Consider the following 20,487-nt stretch of genomic DNA (forward strand, 5'->3'; position numbering starts at 1 on the left):
TTGTGAGTATAGAGTGTCACTTATTTGTCTGTGCTGATGTGTTGGTCATATTTTTTGTATTTGTTTTGTGTATTTCTCACTTCTGTTCCCATTTGTCATTGTTTGCACTGCAGCGCCTCCAGGAACTCCACTTGCAAGAAAACAGCATAGAGGTACTTGCAGACAAAGCTTTGACAGGATTGTCATCTCTGGCTCTACTGGATCTCAGTCAAAATCATCTCCACACATTGGGAGCCTCATCACTCCAACCGCTTGTCAGCCTGCAGGTGCTCCGGGTTACAGGTTAGAAGAAAATCAAAATCAAAACATGCATTATTTTGGTCATGAATTACCATATATAACAGATTATAAAGCGCACACCCAAAAATATAGTCTTTTGTCAAATTTTTTTACTTAAGGCGCACAGAGCTATAAAGCGCAAGAAACTGAGACGAGAGTAAAAGCAACCTTGAATATGCATGTCATTTTCAATATTTTAATTTTAATTTTTGGGGGGCTGAAATTACTTACAAATAGTTCCCAAAATACTACAGAATAGCACAAGTAGCGAGCTGCAAGGTGAATATTAATTTGGGCAGTGGTCGATCACGCTCACTCTCAATTTGATCCTTCTTTTGTTATTAAATATTTTACAAGTTGATGGGTTTTGGTAAATACATTAATTAAAGAAGTTATACCTATCAGAGTGCACTAAAAAGTAGTCATCTCCAAATGGTCACTTATGGAAACCCTTAAATCTACCCTTAGAAAAATGGTTGAAATACAATGTTCAGTTTTTCAGATTGTGTTCAAATTTGACAAGGTACAAGGTAAGGCTTCAAGCTATTGTCTCACCTGTTTTCCAACTAAGGTGCCCGTGGTTCACTCATCTGCAGGCGTTTATTTGCAAAAAAATCAGGCGAGAATAAAAACCTATTTTATGTGTTTTCCAATTCAGATATCTCAGTATAAGTAGCACTTGCAGTGATTATTTCAGTTTGGGACAAAACATCAGAGTCTTACCTTTCAAAAGAGATTAAAAACCGTCTATATTCTCCAAATGGTTCAAGAACAATATCCAATTTACTTTGGGTATGTCTTGGATTGGGATTTCATGCAAATCGTATATAAATATTAAGAACTATGTGGTCATTTAAAAAATACTGGTAATGTCATGTAAGAAATATCTATACTCCAGTCCCCAATATTTTTTTTTCTTAAGGGACGTAGTACTGTGGGTTTATAAAAAAAACATTCTAAAGATCTTAATTCTGGTCAGAATTCTGGAGAACTTTCTCATATGATAATAATATCAATGAGATTTTTTGAAAAATGCCCTGCGACTGGCTGGCAACCAGTTCAGAGTGTCCCCTTCCCACTGCCCGGAGATAGCTGGGATGGGCTCCAGCATCCATGCGACCCTACTGAAGATAAGTGGTGCAGATAATGGATGGATGGATAGATGTTTTAGAAAAATAGAAAAATCCAAAACCTGCTGAACCCCAGCCCTTGAGGACTGGGAGTGGGGACACAGCCTTTTTTTTACTTGTGTAACTAAATCCTCTTTAAAACAAATTAAGAGGTGTGTCAAATACAAAGATGGTTCGTAAAAGTAATTGTGCATAATTCCTGAAGCTGTTTGCGTAGTCATGTCAACAGATTCTATTTTCAGGCAGATGGTGTGAACAGAGAGGATGACATTTTATTCTGTCGAATGATAAACTTGTTTTTTTCTTTCTCATGCTCCAGAAAACCCCTGGCGTTGTGACTGTGCACTCGGCTGGTTGAGGGCTTGGATCACTGAGGATGGACAGCGGCTGCTGAGCACTGCTGAGCAACGTCGGCTTATGTGCTCAGAGCCACCTCGCCTTTCCCACCTTAGCCTTGGCGAGGTGGCTCCAAACAGCCTGGTATGCATTCCCCCTGTTGTACAACTTGAACCTAGCCATCTAACTGTAAGACTTGGGGAAAGCCTTAGGGTTTCATGTCAGGCCTCAGGATACCCCCAGCCTCAGGTGACCTGGAAAAAATCTGCCAACGGCAAAGCTCAATTGTCACCGCGGGGCTTGGTTCAAGAGCTTGGGCCCAATGGTGAACTATTCCGACCTGGGATCGGAGGTGTTGTGACAGCCCTGCCCAGCAGTGGAGGGATAAAGAGCGGAGGGGCCAGTGGTCTTGTACGTGGAACTGAGGAAGGTGGTGAGAGGGACAGCTTCGACCCAGACATGGGCAGTGGTATGCTCTTCCTCAGCAATGTGACAGTTGCCCATGCTGGTCGCTACGAGTGCGAGGCATGGAACCCAGGTGGTGTGGCGAGAGTTACATTTCACTTAGCAGTCAATATGTCCGCTTCACCGTATTCATCTCAATTTTGGCCTCAATTGAACACCCGCTCATCTGTTTCCTCATCCAATTCCTACTATCAAACAAAAGCTATCGATGTTAACCAGGAGCCCCTTTATGAGCAAGACAGCATGGACTTTAGTGCTCTTGGCCCTGCCACCCAGACCGCCATCGCTGTTGGCATCTCTTTACTAGGACTTACAGCTATTCTCCTCTTAATTATGATCTACACCCGTCACCAGCAATATCATAAAGAAGAAGTTGGATCTTACTGTACCAGCAAAGAAGAGAGCATCATCTATGTAAACGATTACTCAGATGGACCCACGACATTTGCTCAGCTGGAGGAGTACAGCGACGACCACGGCCATGAGATGTACGTTCTTAACCGAGCCAAGCCAGTGGGCTCTGCTTCAGCGAGGTGCCCCATGATGGGAGGGTATTGTCAACAAAAGAGTATGAAAGAAGCTTTCCTTGATCATGAGGTAATCCAAACCCTGTCCAGATCAGAATTAGAAGTGAGGAGGAATCCAGGAGATGGCGGCGAAGGCCCATTAACTACAGACCCAGAAGAAGTGTTCCTCAGTCAGAGTCTACTTTTTGGCTCACAGCTTGCTTATGAAATCCATTGCTAAAATATATTTCTTGAGTTTGAAAAAAAAAAACATTGATTAACTGCTAAGAGACCAACACAAAGTCCTCAAAAAAAATCACTTTGAGTGGATGTTTTTGATAGCAAAAGAGAGAACATATCAATGTCTTTAATTACGCGACAATGGTCAGATAATGATTAAATCCACCATTTGAGCAATGGAATGACCCTTTAAAACAATGTAATGAGATTTGAAAAAAAGACATTGTTGATATTTGAAAGGACTCTCAGAGGAGGAAAAGTATGGAATTGTTCTGTGTAAATATGATGGCAGAAATCTTTTTTGTGGTTCTTGTTGTAAATGCCATTCAACTCAATTAAGATGTTTTTTATTCAGGTTGTAACAACCCATTTTCATTGTGTGCTGTTGAAACTGATGGGATAATTTCCACTGGCATTTGTTTCTGATGTGAACAAGTCATAGTGTTCTGCAGTTTCTTACTATTAAAAATAATTTGAATTATACAATGGATTTTGTCGTTTCTTATATCCGCTATTTGCAATTGTAAGTGCACATTAGAATGCAACCACCAACTTGTCACGTCGGCGGGGGATAATAACTCAAATTTGGCAAATCGGGGACAGAGGGTGTCCTCAAAAACTCAAAAAGTTTTCATTCCATGAACAAAATAAGAACGGGACGACGAAATTGGGGGAGAACAGTAGCAACAGTCGAAACAAGCTGACAAAGAAGGAATTCAACCTAGGTGAAATACAGTCATACCTCTATATACGCGCACCTCTGACACAATAACTTTGATATTATAAGATTTGCACCTTACATAATCTTGCTTAACATACAAGGGAAAAGTCTAGTTACTATTATTCCCAGAAGCCACAAATAGAGACCCATGACCTCTCCCACTAGCAGCTGATGATCCCAGCTTGTGCATGTGCTGCCCACCATCAGACGCACTTGGTTATATTCCGCAGCAAGTTAGTTTTTATCGTATTGCATCTTCTTTTTGTGGCATTTTGAGACCCTAGCCATGAGTTCGGGAATGAAAAATGTTAAGGTGGTTTCCGAGAAAAAATGATGATGTCAATTGAAACAAAGCAGGAAATAATATATAAACATGAGTGTGGTTTTTACGTGAGTGACCAAACTACAGAGTACAGTCAAAATCTGCTTACTTATACACTATTGAAATAGAAAAATGTCATGAATGCTGTAAAACCAAACAGGGGCACTAATGTTTTTCTATTCATGACGAGATGGAGAGGCTTTTGTTATTGTGGATATGCAACAAGGAGCAAGCGTCTCACGAGCCATATATTTGGGTCTTCTCATGAGTACGTACGGCTCAGAGACAAAACTGATCCCATAATAATCATCCCAATGTAATGATGAGATGCACAAGCGAAGCCCATACTGTAGAAATGCACGCGAAGCCGATCTAAAGCCAGAGAATTGAATCGTTCAGTCCAGTATACATAGGGCACATTTTTAACTACTGTTTACAGGCAAGGTGTCAAAAAATAAAAAATTGTTTTGGCTGTACATCGCAAAGTATTTCTTTAAATAAAAGCTTACTAAATAATCTGTGTTCACTGTTGAGACACTTTAGGATGAAATACTCCCCAAACCACAAAAGAGCACCCAGAGCAATTTGATCGGGTGAGCGGTAACGATGGGTGGAGCTATGCAAAGAGCGCAAGCACTCTCTCCTGTCTCTCGCCCTGCACTGAAACTAAATACGTTGGGATCCTTGTTTGCAGAATTTTGTGACCTTTTTACAAATTAGCTGCCTGCACCTTGTTTTGAAACCATTATTTTTTAAAAAAGGGAAGGGCAAAAGGAGCTTGAGTGATCTTGAGTAATTGCGGGGGAAGACATGTTTAAAATCTTATTTGTTGACATTTGGGACACAATCTCTGGCAGTATTCTTATTTCATAAATCTTATCAAATCATCGAATGTCACGCAGTTAAATAAAATGTGCTGAAGAATAAGCTTCTGTCTGGAGAGAAAGTTTAGCAGTTTTGTTGAAAATATATGGTTTGGCTCCCAAAATAAAATCAGAATATTTTGCTTTTAATGCTCTTTGAGTCAAAAAGGTTTCCGACCTAGGTAGTGTGAGGTATCCTCACTGATAGCAGAAGTCGCTGTCCATCTACAAAGACCTTTAACATGGGGCAGTATAGGGTACAATCTGAATGGATCGATCCCGTCTGTCCTGTCCTGTCCGGTATCCTGCTCGTGTATCCAGTATTTGGTATCTACCCCGTCTGTCCCGTCCCGTATCTTGCTCATGCATCCTGTATCCGGTATCGACCCCGTCTGTCCTGTCCTGTCCAGTATCTACTCGTGTATCCTGTATCTGGTATCGATCCCGTCTGTCCTGTCCAGTTTTGATCTCGTCTGCCCCTGGCGTTTCTGTTCCCGCGCATGTCTGCCCCGTTTCCGTAAAATAAAGTTTGGTGTAGAAACGTTATGCATTTGTGTCCACCGTCTTTTCGGGTTCTGACACAGCCAAGAGTTTTTGCATTGCGTCGCTTTAATGAAATCAATGAACAAAAATATAAACAGTACACTGTAAAAAAATAAGTGAAAAAAAAACTTTGATTTTAAGTGTTCAGTAAGTGTTTACGTATCATCAACTGTCTCTTTTGATCCATCAGTTCTTCCGCAACCCCACAACCCCCCCAAACCATGCCTACACCTCCGTCACGCTGAATCCCTTCGTGGTAAGTGCTCATAATAAAGTCACATTTTGATTTGTTAATATAATCTTATTTCTATTATTATTGTATTCTTATTTTCTATTTGAATGTGTTTGCGGTGATCAGGAAAATGTGTTGTATGGCCATATAGGGTTAACTTAGAATATTTCGTTAGGTCTGAACGGATTATTTAGTTTTCAATTATTTCTTATCAGGAAAATTGTCTTGATACCCAAGCAGTTTTAGATACAAGCACGGTCCTAAAATGAATTAGTGTTTATGTAGAAGTAACCCTGTAAATACATACACCTGGACACCAAGCGATGAAGGGAAGAAAAAACAAGACACATGTGGAGATGACAAAACTTGAAAAGACAGACACTGTGAAACACAGAACATGACACAAATCCCAAACTACAGTAACCATGCCTTGTGAATAATGAATAGAGTTTCTGTCAGACTTGCTCTTTAGGCAAAATGGTCTTTACACTATTAACAAGACGGAGGTACAAGTGGAATCACTCAGCAGTAAACCCCTAATGGGTGGCTCACTGAAAAGCTTTTTGACTGGCATTTCAATTCTGCTGTTATTTGAAAGAGCACTGCTTGCAGGGATTGTATAACTGTAGCGACACATCAGCAAGCAATATCATTGATGTTGACTCCATACACAATTCAAAGTAAAAAAAGGAATCCTAGTAACACCGATTCTCAGACTTAATCACAGAATATTGTAAGCTTTGCAATGGGATGTCAATGTGAGTCCGCCAAAGCCGTGCTCGCATTGGTTGCCATGGAGGCAAAGGATTTAGTCAATCCAGATAAACACACTTTTTTTCTTTCTCCTTTATTGTGATTTAAGAAGGAACAAGGAATAATCCTGCAGTAATCAACGTATATTACTCTGTTTTCTTTTCTCACTCAGCGTGTATTGAGAAGAAAATAGTGTTTTATTTTCATCGTTTTTTCAGACTGAAATCAAGTTATTTAAAGTAAAATAAAAATCGCTATCTACATATATATAATAAAGTGTACTGCTTTTTGACCGTCTGACTGATATGAGAAGCTGTGTTGTTGCTGTCTAGGAATTTTTGCACAATTTTAGTTATTTCCGCATTTTTTGTACTATAAAGGTGTACCTAAAAACCCAAATTTGATTAGAAACTAGAAAGTGTGCCTTATTTCCCGGTAGACCTTAAATACTGCAGAAAACTGTAATTATAGGTATGTTTTACTGTATACTGCCGTATTCGTGCCATAATTGTGCGGGTAACGTTGCTGACCAAAATCAAGTCGTAGCAGTGGAAGTTCTGACACTACCACTCTATCACCGGTACTATAGATGACATAGGGAAAAGCATTAGAGCTTATCTCATTATCACAGTATTATTACAACACTGACTTGCCCAATGCATTCTATCCACTTCTTCACCAATGAATGTCAGAGAATGGAGAAAACAGAAAGTGTTTCAACAACACACTAAACAAGCTTTTTTACTTACGTTTATACATTAAACCGCAACATTATTAAAGCTCAGGTGAAGAAGTGGAGACTCTTTTACCTATGAGAACGCACTATAAAAATCAGTGTTTCCTGCACTGAGAGTAAAAATGGAGTGATGAGGAGATAAGCTCTAATGAATTTGCGTATGTAATCGAACCACTGGTATAGTGGTAAAATGTCGGTGCTCTCACTGCCACGCCTCGGGTTTGATTTCCATTACATAAAATGTTTTGTAAGTCAACAACACTTGTCGACCTTTGCATTAATATAAACAATAATATAAACATATAATATATCTCACTGTAGTCTCAATTTAATTCACCATATGTATGAAAGATATATGACAAATATTATTTAATGGTGAGTGTGCCTTATAATCCGGTCCGGTGCAGAAAATATGTTTCATATGTTTTTATGTTGATGTTGACTAAGTTTTGTCTATTTGTGCCCAAGCAACATCTACTGCAGCCTGGTCATCTATGATGACCTCTTGTGTGGCCACTTCTCAAGGTTTTTTTCTCCAGGGGTTGTTGTAATTGTGGCCTGTGTCAAGTCAAGTCAGCACTTTGAGCCTCTCTCTGATTAGACAGTGACTCAAACTGAACTATTCTTCTTATATTTACTTTACCAGCCTTTCGCAAGGTTTTGGGGGTACCTGTTGCAGCAAAATGACGAACAGTCATGACTGCTCCCGCTAGATGAGCCTCATGTTATGGAAATAAATACCAATTGCTCCATCCACGAGTAGTTTAAGAAATGCACATTCATATGATACTTTGTGGATTTATGTTGTGATTCAAATCAATATATCAATATTTTTTCAATTACCTATGTTTTAATGGAGGTACTAAATAATACATAACGTCCCTTTAAGTCTTTATTATATTCTCTATTATTGTTTATTATGAATAAAAACGGCTTGGCAGTGCTGGCCCGTTTGAAGATTGGATTCGGCTGTTTGGAGTGGTCAGTGGTAGGGAGCTGCAGTATGCCACAGAGTGTTAGAGACCCCACAAAAGCAGACCAATCAAAAGAAGATGTTTATCAATTTGTTTTGTTATTCAGTGGGGTTGCCTTGACACGAAACCTAGCTAAAAACACAGGCGAATGCCGAAGTTACAACTGTGTAAATTTCCACGAAAATCGGTCCAACCGTTTCAGAGCCTATAAGTCACATTCAAACACACACACAGACACACAGTTCGGGATTTATAAAGTAGTTTATATTAAGAAAGATAATTTTTATATGTTTATAAATTATTTTGGATTGTTTATTTTTTTTTTCATTTTTAGAGTTGGTCTTATTTTGTGAGAGAAAAAAAGATATTTGAGAACCGTGTTTTTATTTGAGCTTTTTTTTATGATAAACCTAAAACAGCCCAACCTCACCCAGGCCACTGCTGAGGCAGCCACCCAGTAAATTGAGTTTGTGACCCCTGCTCAAAAATAACTTCAAGGAGTGTGTAAACGCTTAGTATGCATTAGTGGATTGTTTTGTGCAAACATTACAAAATGCTTTCCAAGTACCTGTGGAATTTAACCCACAATTCTGTAGTAAATTGGATTTTACCATTAAAGTAAATATTAACATCAAAATACATGGTACAAAAAACAGTAAGAAAAATGCAAACGTTTAATGCTATGCTTGACATTTTAGCTGAGACGTGACTGGAAATGAAAGAGGGGGATATGGTGTGTGTGACTGCATTCAAATAGGCCGGGTTCTCTCAACTGGTGTGTGGCGAAGTAAAAGTGGGTCTCGAACTTGTTTTCAGTGGGCCATGGACCTTTGCCCTGCCAAAATAATGCTAATTAAAGAATAAAATAACTGCTGTCGGTTACACTCCTTAACAGTAGATGGCGATGATACCGTGCAAATGCGAGTTGACACAAGCCATTTTACGCCACTAGAAAAAAATACCCGATATGTTCACACCAGGGGGCTCCTCTTCAAGCTGAGAGCTACCTTTTGTTATTAATAAGCGCAAAGGACACCCTCCTAAAATGTATTTCTAAGAGTAAAAAGCCATCTAAATAGCCAGATGAAAGGCTTAAAACAAAACTAAATAGCCAGCTAGAAAGGAGGCTAAAACTAGATAACTAGCAAAAAATACATATATAAGCTAGATAGCGTGCAAAAAAATATATAAAATGCTAGCTTTTTAGCTCGCTGGTTAGCAAAAAAAAAGTAAAATGTTAGCTCGATAGCATGCAGAAAAATGTGAAATACAGAGTTTGCTAAATAGTAAAAAAGGTAAAAAGATAGCTACCTACAAAGCTTAACAGTTAGTCAAATAGCTAGTTAAAGAAATCTGCACACTTTTTTGTTTATTCGCTTTACAAAACCAATGAGTTAGAATTGAGTTTGTTGTATTTCCTGTAAAATAAATCAATAAAAATATGAATAAATACATTTTTATAATGCAAGACTAAATTCTCATTCTGCTCTCTGAGTTGAATTGCTTAAAAACAATTATCAATACTTGAAATGTATTAGTCTGTGAATCCCATGAACTGGAATTTATTTATTTCAATTTTCCAAGACAACAACTTATCATGTTACTATGCTATTGGCAGCTTAAGTATTAAAAATAGGGCTAAATAGACTCAGTCAACCAATAAATTAATAATTTTACTCGAAAATCACACTGACCCAGCACTGGTGAGCTATTTTCAGAACATGTCCACAGGCACCGCAACTGTCCTTAAGAAGCACCCTGGTGCCCACGGGCACCACGTTGGAGACCCCTGGTCTACACATTCTGAAAATGGTCAAACACTGATAAAGTGGAGAATACAGCATTTGAGATATGGATTCTATTACATGAAAGACAAAACTACTGAGGTGAGGTGTTGTTACATTAAAAATGCAGCTAATTGAGGATTGTTAGGACAGTGTGTGGTATTTCACTAGATGTGTTGTGTAGTCCAACCGAAAATGAGTGATATAAAGCAGAAGGAAGAATACAAACCACAGAGACTCAGTGACCCAACCGCACATTTTTTAATCATTTTTGCCAAGCCTTTAACAACTTTTTGTTTGTATTTTTTGGGGTACCCTTAGCACTAATAAAATTACGGTGAGGCGGATGTTATGTAAAATAAATGCAAATTTTTCAACCAACGATTTTTTTTTTTCAAATGCAGGTTTATACTCTAAGTTTTAAGTCAAGTCAAGTCAAGTCACATTTATTTATATAGCCCTTAATCACAAAAATGTCTCAAAGAACTGCACAGGATTACAATTACAAAATTACACAATTACCTGATCTTAAGAGACAGGGTTTCATTTTTGACCACTATATGTCGCACCAATGTGCAGAGCAACAAAAACGAGTGCTACAAGGTTGTGGCCTGTGATTTGGGTGGGATAGTGGTTCCTGAAGTCAGACTCGTTTAAAATCACTGAAATGGAAAATTCTCGGTCCTCCTAATATGTTTCATTTGCAATTGCATTTTAATGCTGAAACACAGTCAATTCATATTCAAGCTGTCGATTTTGTTGAAATACCGTTTATCAAGTGTTTTCGGTACAACTAGTGATCCCAAGAGCCAAAAAAGGAACCGTAGGTTTGAGAACATTCTCCATTCAGCCCCCAATGTTGAGGGAGGCTCTGCCCCCTGAGATTCGATCTGCAACCTCAGTGGAACTGTTTAAATCTAGGCTTAAAACACACTTCTATTCTGTAACATATGAATAACCTATATTTTATGTTGACAATATCTGTGTATTATTTGTTATTGCAAAATGTGTGGCTGCCTGGTCATCCTGGAAGGGGGATTACCTCATGTGCTGTCCCTTCTCATGTTTTTTTTTTTTAAATTTTCCTCTTATTGAGGTTTTTGAGTTTTTTTCTTGCCTTCATGTAGGTTTTAAATCAGGGGATGGTGTAATAGTTGTCTGTGGTTTGTGATCATCTGTGGTCTGTGCAGCCCTTATAGACTCCTTGTGATTAAGGGCTATACAAATAAACATGACTTGACTTGACAAAATGCAAGTCAAGCAAATGCTGATTTTTGTTGCTTATTTTGTTTTTGATAATTGTCTCTTTTTAAACGGCCATTTCATTGTCATGTCCTGCACGGTTGTCATGGCGCCCAGCTGGCCCCGCCCCTTGACACCGGCTGAGACGCATTGGACTGATTGCTTTTGGAGAACTTAAACGCTCCTTTTGGGACTGCCCGTTGCCAGACCATTGCTTTACCTTGTTGAAGACCTGTTCATGCCTGTTTGATCTGAGTAATGCCTAGTTTTTATTTTTATTGCCTTTAAACCTGTTTTGTTTTGTCTTTGTTTCGTTTGTGTGTTGGACAACTTTTATTTCCTAATTAAAGTGACAGATCGTCTACGCATATGAGTTCCGACTTCCTGCTTCCCGGTCCGTTTCGTGACATTTCACATTATCAAAACACTCACAGTTTGTCTTTTATAGATAGCCTTTTGAACTTTTTTTTCAGAACCATTTGAAAAGTGCCATGCAAGACCTAAGATACTCCAAGTACACTAAATAATCCTACTAGTGTGTGTAGAATGAGCACTTATTTGTTGTTTAAGCTTTTTGCTGCAGTTTTGACTTCATGCGGCTGACGAATTTGGCCATGTTTACACACTGTAGCTCCACTTCACCTCACCCCACTTCTTGGCGACCACGCCTGCAAGATCCCCTACAAAGGTCCTTCAAGTGTTAGTCAATTGTGAGATGTCAATTGTCTTCAGAGCCACAATGTGAAAAGAAGAGAATTTAAACACTTAGTGCGCTAACTTAGTGCTAGCTTAGCATAAAAACTTGTTCCACATTCAAGACTGCTTCATCATATTGTCAATTGGTTCCTTGCATTTGTAACTGTTTTACCTTTGTTTATATTTAACTATTTGAAATGTTTTAGGTTCAGTAGCAGTAAAGTGCGGTGAAATCTGTGTCCGGGCAGAATAAAAAATAAATGAACTTCCGAGGGTTGTGTGGATCGATCCAGATATCTATATTATCGATACTACGCCACTTGGACCGGATCGATACCATTGTCCTAAAGTCGATACGTCACTCCTCCACCAATTTTCTCAAAGCGCCCGTTATCTATGTAAGTAGGACAGCCTTTTTTCCCTCACCCAGCGACCTTGACTACTCTTGAAGTTAGTGCCTGAGTGGTGACAGACAGGAACACTTTTAGCACCTATCTAGACCTCGCCTGCTGCTGCATCCTGCCTGCCAGGTAGAAGAGAGGCCCAAATCCTTGTCCCCACCACTACCAAAAGTTAGAAATGACAGAGGCAAATAGGAAGCGCTGCGCAGTGTGGACAATTTTTTCAATGAAATGAAATGAAATGATCTGCATTTATATAACGCTTTTCAAGTCAATGACTTCCCAAAGCGCTTTACAGTGTGCTTCACATTTCCCAATAGCGGCCCTGTATTGCAGCCATGTAAGACGTTAACCTGCTTATTGGGGGTATTAGGGGTTCAGTGTCTTACCCAAGGACATTTCGACATGTAACACAGACAAGCTGGGATTCGAACTGGGATTCTTTGATCCCAAGACGAGCGCTCTACCTCCTGAGCTACCTCCTGAGAAAAGGACAGAGCCTGGTGTAATTTGTGTGTTAAAGTGTTCCGCTACTGTGGCAACACCACAAATTAACATGACCACAAGAAAAAAGAAAGCAACGAGCTGCAGCCAAAAATGTGAACATGTTCTTGATCCTGAACAAATACCTGTAAATCCGTTGTCACTATGGCAACAAAGCCAATGAAAGACAATTTACACATTATTTGCATTAGTCACTTCATTCACTCAAATATTGTGCAATGGAATATATTTTAGTTCTCTAATTGACCCTGTTATACAGTTTTGTATGTTCATGACATTGATGCTTTTTTGGTTTGACGCTCTTGTATTTTCTCAAGTCAAGTCACATTTATTTGTATAGGTCTTAATCACAAAATGTCTCAAAGGACTGCACGGGTTACAATGACACCATCCCCTGATCTTAAACCAACATGCTTGTAAGGAAGAACTTAAGCACAAGGAACATAAAATACCTTGAGAAGGGGCCTCACAAGTGGTAAGCCCCCTTTCAGGATGACATGGATGCAATAGATTTAGTATTAGGTAACAATACACAAACATAGTGAACATCAATAAAAGAAAACAAAAGGCAATATGTTGAAATGTTTGTCATATAAAAGTTGTAATGACAATGTTAATATTTATTTTTTATACTATAAAAGTTTGCAATATATTTATTATCATTTTATTTAAGAAAAAAAAACATTTTTAAAGCCTAAAATATTTGTGGTGGGTTTACTGTAATTATAATGAAACTCAAGAGGGTGAAGGTTCAATTATTCAATGATTATGACATTTCCAAGTGAAAAGTATGAGACTGGTATTCATCTATACTACCATTAATTTACTCGAATTAGATCCCTACCAGTAATCCAAGTATGGTCAACCCCAATCCGCAGCTCGAATGGATGATGTATTGACAAACATTATGTGGCTGCCGACAAAATGTCAGAGGCACGAGTGGGAAATAAATAAAACATCACAGGTCACTTACCACGTACCTTGAGTACTCCTTGTAGACTGTAATGACAGGTGATACAAGTGAATTGTGAAATAATGTATTACATTTAAACAAAAAGTAAAAACATATTTTTACCACTTTCAACCACCCTTGTAGTGGACATATTTACTCCATTACTGTGCCTCTTTTGCCATGTTAGGGTACATATGTCAAGTGTCTCAGAGCTCAGGACACTAGAACACTACGTAAATTATTGATTTTTCCATTTTCTCCTTTCCTTTTTCTGCTGTTTGCACCCGCCAAAAACTCCTGCTGTTGTCGCTCTGAACTTCACTCCGCCTTTGTAAATGATGAAAAGCAATCCGCCTGGCAAGGGTGCAATCAGGGACGATGGCCCTGTAATATAAAGCCTGGTGCCCAAAATACTTGCCTCGTGTAAGGGTGAGCGATACTAGGAATATTTTCTATCAATCTGATCCAAGGAGGACATGGTAGTGTCTTTGATCGATCTGATACCGATATTTTTTACGTGGAAATGTCACAATCATTGAATAATTGAAACCCACCCTGCATTCGGTTTGTATATATGTACCTAAAATACAAATATAACAATGTCAACGCGTTACTTATACCCTCCATTTCGCACATATTAAAAAAATGTCAACAAAACAATCCAAAACCCTTTAACAGTGTAACAAATAAAATACTTCAACTACAACCACTGTTATAGGGCAAAAGTAAAAAAAAAAAAAAAAACCACAAAAATAAGCAATGTCATGAAATGAAGAAGCCCTTGTGGCTCTGTTGTCAGTAACAACGGATTTACAGGGTTTTTGTGCAGGAACAGGGATATGTTTACATTTTTAGATTGTTTTCTGTAGGGTGAACCTTTTTCATGTGTTTATGTAAACTTACCACAGTTGCTGACCAGTTTTCCACCCAAATTTCTCCTGACATTGTCCTTTTCTGTGGCGCTTCCTGTTTGCCTCTGTCCTATTCAATCTCTGATAAGAGTGTGCGCCTAGATTTGGCCCTCTCTTCAGCCTGGCAGTCAATATGCAGCAGCAGGCCAGGTAGGGAGAAGGTGCTAAAAGTGTGCCAGTCAGTCACACAAACAGCCATAGACTAAAACTAAAGAGAGTGGGTTTGAGAAAGAAGGACTACATTATTTACATATAAAAACGTCGCTTTGAGGACATTGTTGGAGGGGTGAAGTTTTGAACCAGTAAGGATCCATTTCAATTCTTACTTAGTATTGATATGATCAATATTTGAATCCGCTCATTCTTGGCCTCAACCATTCATGAATAAGTATTGTACAGTATTCTAAAGGACATGACAGAATAGAATAATTGAATAAATAATGTACTGTCTATTTTTTGAATCCTGATTTTAAGGCAAATGAATAATAGGTGACATGAAGAATGTGACTCAGAATTGATTTGGCTCCTGTCTTTCCTTGTTCCTTTAAAATGGCTTTTAAGTGAAAAACACCTGAACGCCAACAATATCAGTTAGTCATAAGAAAAGACGTCTGCTCGAGACGTATCAAATTATAATAGCAGACTGTCAGGATATGCATTAATGGCAGCTTGATTTTATTGTGTAATCCAAAGCTAGAAACATGCAATCATCTCATCACTTTGAAATGGCTGCAATTTATTTTTTTCTATGCTCGTGGGCATATTGAGACATTGTGTTTTCACTATCAGTGACTTTTTCATCTGAATGTATGTCTTAATATTGATTTATAGATGTGAGAGCTGATGAAAACATTACAGGAAAGAAAAAACATTTTCCTCTATTGTAGCATAATATGCTGTCAGGTTTGCGGAGGTGGACCCAAATTCAGGGAAGCAGGAACGGAGGCTTAACAAAGGAAAATGATTATTGTAAAATCTAGAAACAACAAACAAAAATCAGATCTTAAAACAACTACAAAATTACCCAAACCATAAACAAAAACCAAACCTGACGCAGTAACACACGGCAGGATGAAAATGACATGGAAACAGCCACCAAAATGGCCCAGCAGGAATTTTCCACATCCCTGTTCCGGCGGCGAGGAAAGGCTCCCTTAGCCACTTATGTATTGGTCCTGATAGCAAAGGAAGGATTCCTTGGCCACTTCCGTATCCTGTCCTGCTTCTGATCCCTGTCCTGGCAGCAAAAATGTTCCTGTTCTGGCGACAAGAAGGTTATTCGCCCACTTTCTGCCCTGTTTCGGCGGGGACGGACCAGAACCATCAGCTGTTTTGACAAAGGACTGTCTTTTAAAGCTTCTGTGATCTTTTTGTTTTGTCTGTTGTTTGTAGTTTTTGTTTATAAATACCATTCTTTCTTGAGCCATACCGGCTTCCCTGCATTTGGATCCACCTCCGCAAACGTGACATATTCTGGAATATGAACATGTAATGTGTTAGATGAGCCGAAGCATTGCTGCTTATGCATGTAGTTTTGTGAGTTTTATGGGATATCATTGTGTGCTTATATTCGTACGTAGTTTCTTTCTAAATCTTGGAAAGGTTTAAACTGGCGTAAATGTCATTAAAGCATGTTGGTTGGGTGGAGCAATGCACTGTATTAAACTGCTTAGTGAAACACTATTTTTTTAATTCAAAATATTTAAAAGTCCTTTCAGGATATAGCTCTACCATAGATTCTGTCCCACCCGCTTTACTAATATGCAGGCTAAAAAGCATAAGATTCCTTACGCGTTTGGGAATAGATATCAGTCAGGCTTCACAGCATTAGTCATTCATCTCTGTGACAAAAAAAACATTATTTACCATTATAATTAAAATCCAGACAGTTGACATTTGTATTCGGCTGGGAATTTGAATTTAAATGTGTTTCAGCTAAGCTTATGCATATCTTTAACTCATCTCATCACTTGATGTTGTTAACAGAGAGGCCTAGAAGTGTACCTTGAGGTGTCTTCTGTTGATTGGAGAGCTTTATAATTAATTTAACAGCCAGAAAATTATGCATGAATAGCACTAATGAGAACAGTGATATGAAAACATGTGTGGAGCAATGTTGATTTAAACTGGAGGTGCGCTGGAATGAAAAATTTGGGACAGGAACCAAAAACCTTGGCTGAATTTTGAATCTTTTTCTTTCGCCGGAAATGGTACTTTGGGGCATTTTCAGCAGAAAGAAATTCTGAACCAATATATCGATGCATACCTAATTTTGACTTTTCGGCCGTCAGTATGAAAGTTGTACTAAATACTCAGCGTATCATATTTGCAAATGTATCATTAAACGCAAGAAATGGCATACTTTTTTACACAAGAACTATTTTTGGTCATCTGTGTTATAAGCAAGGGTGGTGATAATGTGTTTGTTTTGGGATCTAAGTATATATTATATATCTGTTTGTTTGTTTCTTTGTTTGTTATTGTAACTGTCCACCCGAGAGAAGGGGGTGGGTGGGGGGGGGGGGGGGGGGGGGGCTTACATATGACCACCATCTTTCACAGGCAGTCAGGTAGGTTACACTATGTGTGAAACATGGTAAAAAAGCTGACTTATCACTTTTGGTTTTGTTGACTGCTAACTCAGTAGTTTTTCTAGAAATACATTTCCCTCTTCCAAGCCAGAGGAACATTAAAACACAATGTCTTGCTGACAATAATAAGGGTTGACCTTGATGTAAAAATAATTTTACAATAAAAAGTTGAGTCAGCACTTTTGGATTTGCTGACTCTGCATTTTCTCACCAGAAAGACATTCTACTCTCCTATAATAGACTGATATTGAATATCAACACCATCTCTTACAGGCAGTCAGGTAGGTTACCGCAAATGTGAAAAGTGACAGAAAAAAGCTAACTTCATTTTTTGTTTTGCTGACTCAGCAGCTTTCCGCAAATACATTACAAATACAGCAAGCAGGTAGGTCACTCTTGAGGTGAAAATGCCGAAATTGTTCGTAGCCACATTTCAGGATTTATGTCTTCATCTGCACTATTTGAAATTTTCATTCTCATGTGCCAATGACCCTGCCAAAAAGGGAAATGCCACCCAAAATGGTTTTGCGTCTCGACTAAGGTAATGCTCCAATGGTGCACAACCATTCTAGTTTTTTTACAGGGTGACTTAAAATATTCAATTTTCATGATAAAAACCTTCAGACAATGTCATGAAAAGCAGAGAAAATGTCAACACCACAACCATCAGCATTTTTTCAGGATAAAAGAAGCTTTTGCGAATTTTTGTTGTCCACTTCATTGTCATCTTGGTATTCATTTATTGCTTTCAGAATTTTCATACATCAAGGAAGCAAGTTTTGGTGAATGGGATGATTTTAATTCGAAACATGACTGAACATGATGTAACTGCCTTTGGAAAGCCGCCATTAGCTGTGTCCTCTGAAATGTTCTGCTGGCAGGAATATTGGGTTGTTTTTAAAAGGCATACAGGTACTAGTATACTTATTACTTTCTTCTTCAGCCCTTTTGTTGTCTTAACTTAACCAAACTGCACGGGTTTTGATGACTAGCTGACCAATCTTAGCTAGTTTTACCGATTATAGAGGAGTTAGGTTTCCTCGATTCCATCACGTTAAAAATAGCCCAATTATTCCTGGCTCTTCACGGCATAACACGATGCGTTGAAAAATAATTAGATGATGAAACATCAAGTTCATGATAAACTGCAGTAATTCAATTTTAATTTACATGTTAATTATTTAAGCATTAGGCCTTGAGGCCCTATTAGTGAAGAAGTTGTTTGTAAAACTGCAGCTCATTCAAGTCATTAAACCTCTGCATGCGAGCGCATATGGTCTTTGGTAAGTAACAGTGGGCGGATGTATACAAATATTGATATTATCGATGCAATGGAAGTCTTGGACCAAATTAATACTACTGTCCTGCTAACGATACTTCACCCCTCCACCAATTTTTGCTTCTATATGTAGATAGCGCGATCCTCTCTCTCACCCAGCATCCCTGGCCACTCTCTAGGTTCAGGCCTGTTTGTACGATTGACAAGATCAACTTTTATCACCCCTCCCTACCTGGTCTGCTGCTTCATCTTGCCTGCCAGGCAGAAAAGAGGGATAATGTGCAATATTCTCTGAAGCTAATTATTAAAAAAGCAAACAGGAAGCGCAGCTCCGTGTGGACAATGTCAGGTCTGATTTGTGTGGTAAAGTTGACTGCTACTATGACAAATTTACATAATTACACAAAAAAAAGCTCACCCTACAGCAAAGGTGTCAAACAGGCGGCTCGCGGGCCAGATCAGGCCCGCTAAGGGATTGAATCCAGCCCGCTAGACAACACTCAGAGAAGCGCAAGAGAAAAACAAGCTGCAGGTTGAAATATGTCAACTTGATGTTGCCAAAGCCAGGTGCCTCTCACAAAGACACTGTACTTGTATTAATTACCCTTTCTCTCTCTCTCTCTCTCTCTCTCTCTCTCTCTCTCTCTCTCTCTCTCTCTCTCTCTCTCTCTCTCTCTCTCTCTCTCTGTCTCTCTCTCTCTCTCTCTCTCTCTCTCTCTCTCTCTTTCTCTCTCTCTCTCTCTCTCTCTCTCTCTTTTTTTTTTTCCACAACTTTTCTCCCACTCTGTCTCTTTCACTCTGTGTCTTTATTTTTCTTTTCCCTTGTTGCTCTTTGTCTCTTTCTCTCTGTGTGTCTTTTAACATCTTTTGCTCTAACTTCCTTTTTTCCTTTTCTCTCTTTTCTCTTTCTCTCTTCATACCCTTTGCGCTTTCTTTTCTCTTTTCTCTCCTTTTTTTTCTATTTCTCTTTGGATTTCTTTCTTCCTCTCCCTTTCTTTTCCCCCTCTCTCATGACTTTTTATTTTTTGTTTCTCACGCTCTCTCCCTCTCTCTCTTTTTCTTTCTTTGTTCCGCCCTCTCTCCTTTTCCCTCCCTCTTTCTCTTATTTCTTTATCTCTTTTTTTCTTTCTCTTTAATCCACTAGTCCGGCCCCCGACAGAATGTTTGTTCTATTATGTGGCCCCCGAATTAAAATGAGTTTGACACTCCTGTCCTACAAAGAGCAACAAGGTCCAACCAAAAATGTAAACATGTTACTGTTCCTGAACGGCGACAGAGCAAAAAAGTATTTTTCATTACATTGCTGATATTTTGGGGGTTTGAGTCTTTTGCTCTGAAACTGTTGTAGTAGGATTATTTGATTTGTTAGTGTTGTTGACCCTATTTGCAGTTTCTGACTTTATTTTCAAAATATAGTGCAATTGATAGTATAGTTGACATTGTTATATTTGCAATTTCATGACATTGCTACTTTTTTAACTGACTCTCTTAGCTTTTGTTCTGAACCAAATGTAATGTAAATATTTCCATTTCTCTTTTTTTATTGTCAAAGTTTTGAATTGTAATTATTTGATAAAAAAAATTAAACATTTTTAGTTCTGAAAATCTTGTGCTGTACAATTTTGTATAATGTCAAAATTCAATAATCATGACATCTCAAAGCAAAAAATATCGGATCTGTATAGATCGGTACTACCATATATTTGCTTGGTTCAGATTGATACTAAAAGTCCCGGTATGGCCCACCCCATTTGGTAATCAGGAGCACATTGGGAAAAAACATTCTGGATTATATTCCTATTATCCTTTTGTGTTGCAGAGGATTAAAATCAAGTATATTATCTTAAAATCTGAAACTTAAATAAGATATTAGGTACAAAAAACATGACTTTTGCTCACATAAAGTCTGAAACAATTTGAGTTTGGGAAATTTACACCACCTTGACATTTGCACTTTGTTATGATCGCCATTTGTTTTCAATAGTCACATTTTGATGGGATTATATTTGATCAAGTGCGTCCACAGT

At 38.5% G+C, this 20,487-nt stretch overlaps 1 protein-coding gene across 2 annotated transcripts in view; it reads left to right on the forward strand.

Annotated features, from left to right (window-relative positions):
- Positions 1-3,419, forward strand: part of lrrc24 (leucine rich repeat containing 24) — a 322,288-nt gene extending 318,869 nt beyond the window's left edge. For both annotated transcript variants that reach the window (XM_088348354.1, XM_088348276.1), the window contains exons 4-5: positions 114-282; positions 1,729-3,419. In XM_088348354.1, coding sequence (XP_088204480.1) covers positions 114-282; positions 1,729-2,957 — 1,398 coding nt within the window. In that variant the 3' untranslated portion in view covers positions 2,958-3,419. The remainder of the gene's footprint in view (positions 1-113; positions 283-1,728) is intronic.
- Positions 3,420-20,487: the final 17,068 nt, after the last annotated feature.

Source organism: Urocampus carinirostris, chromosome 1 (assembly GCF_059441175.1).
Source record: "Urocampus carinirostris isolate Australia breed hairy pipefish chromosome 1, RoL_Ucar_1.0, whole genome shotgun sequence".
NCBI classification, from domain to species: domain Eukaryota; kingdom Metazoa; phylum Chordata; class Actinopteri; order Syngnathiformes; family Syngnathidae; genus Urocampus; species Urocampus carinirostris.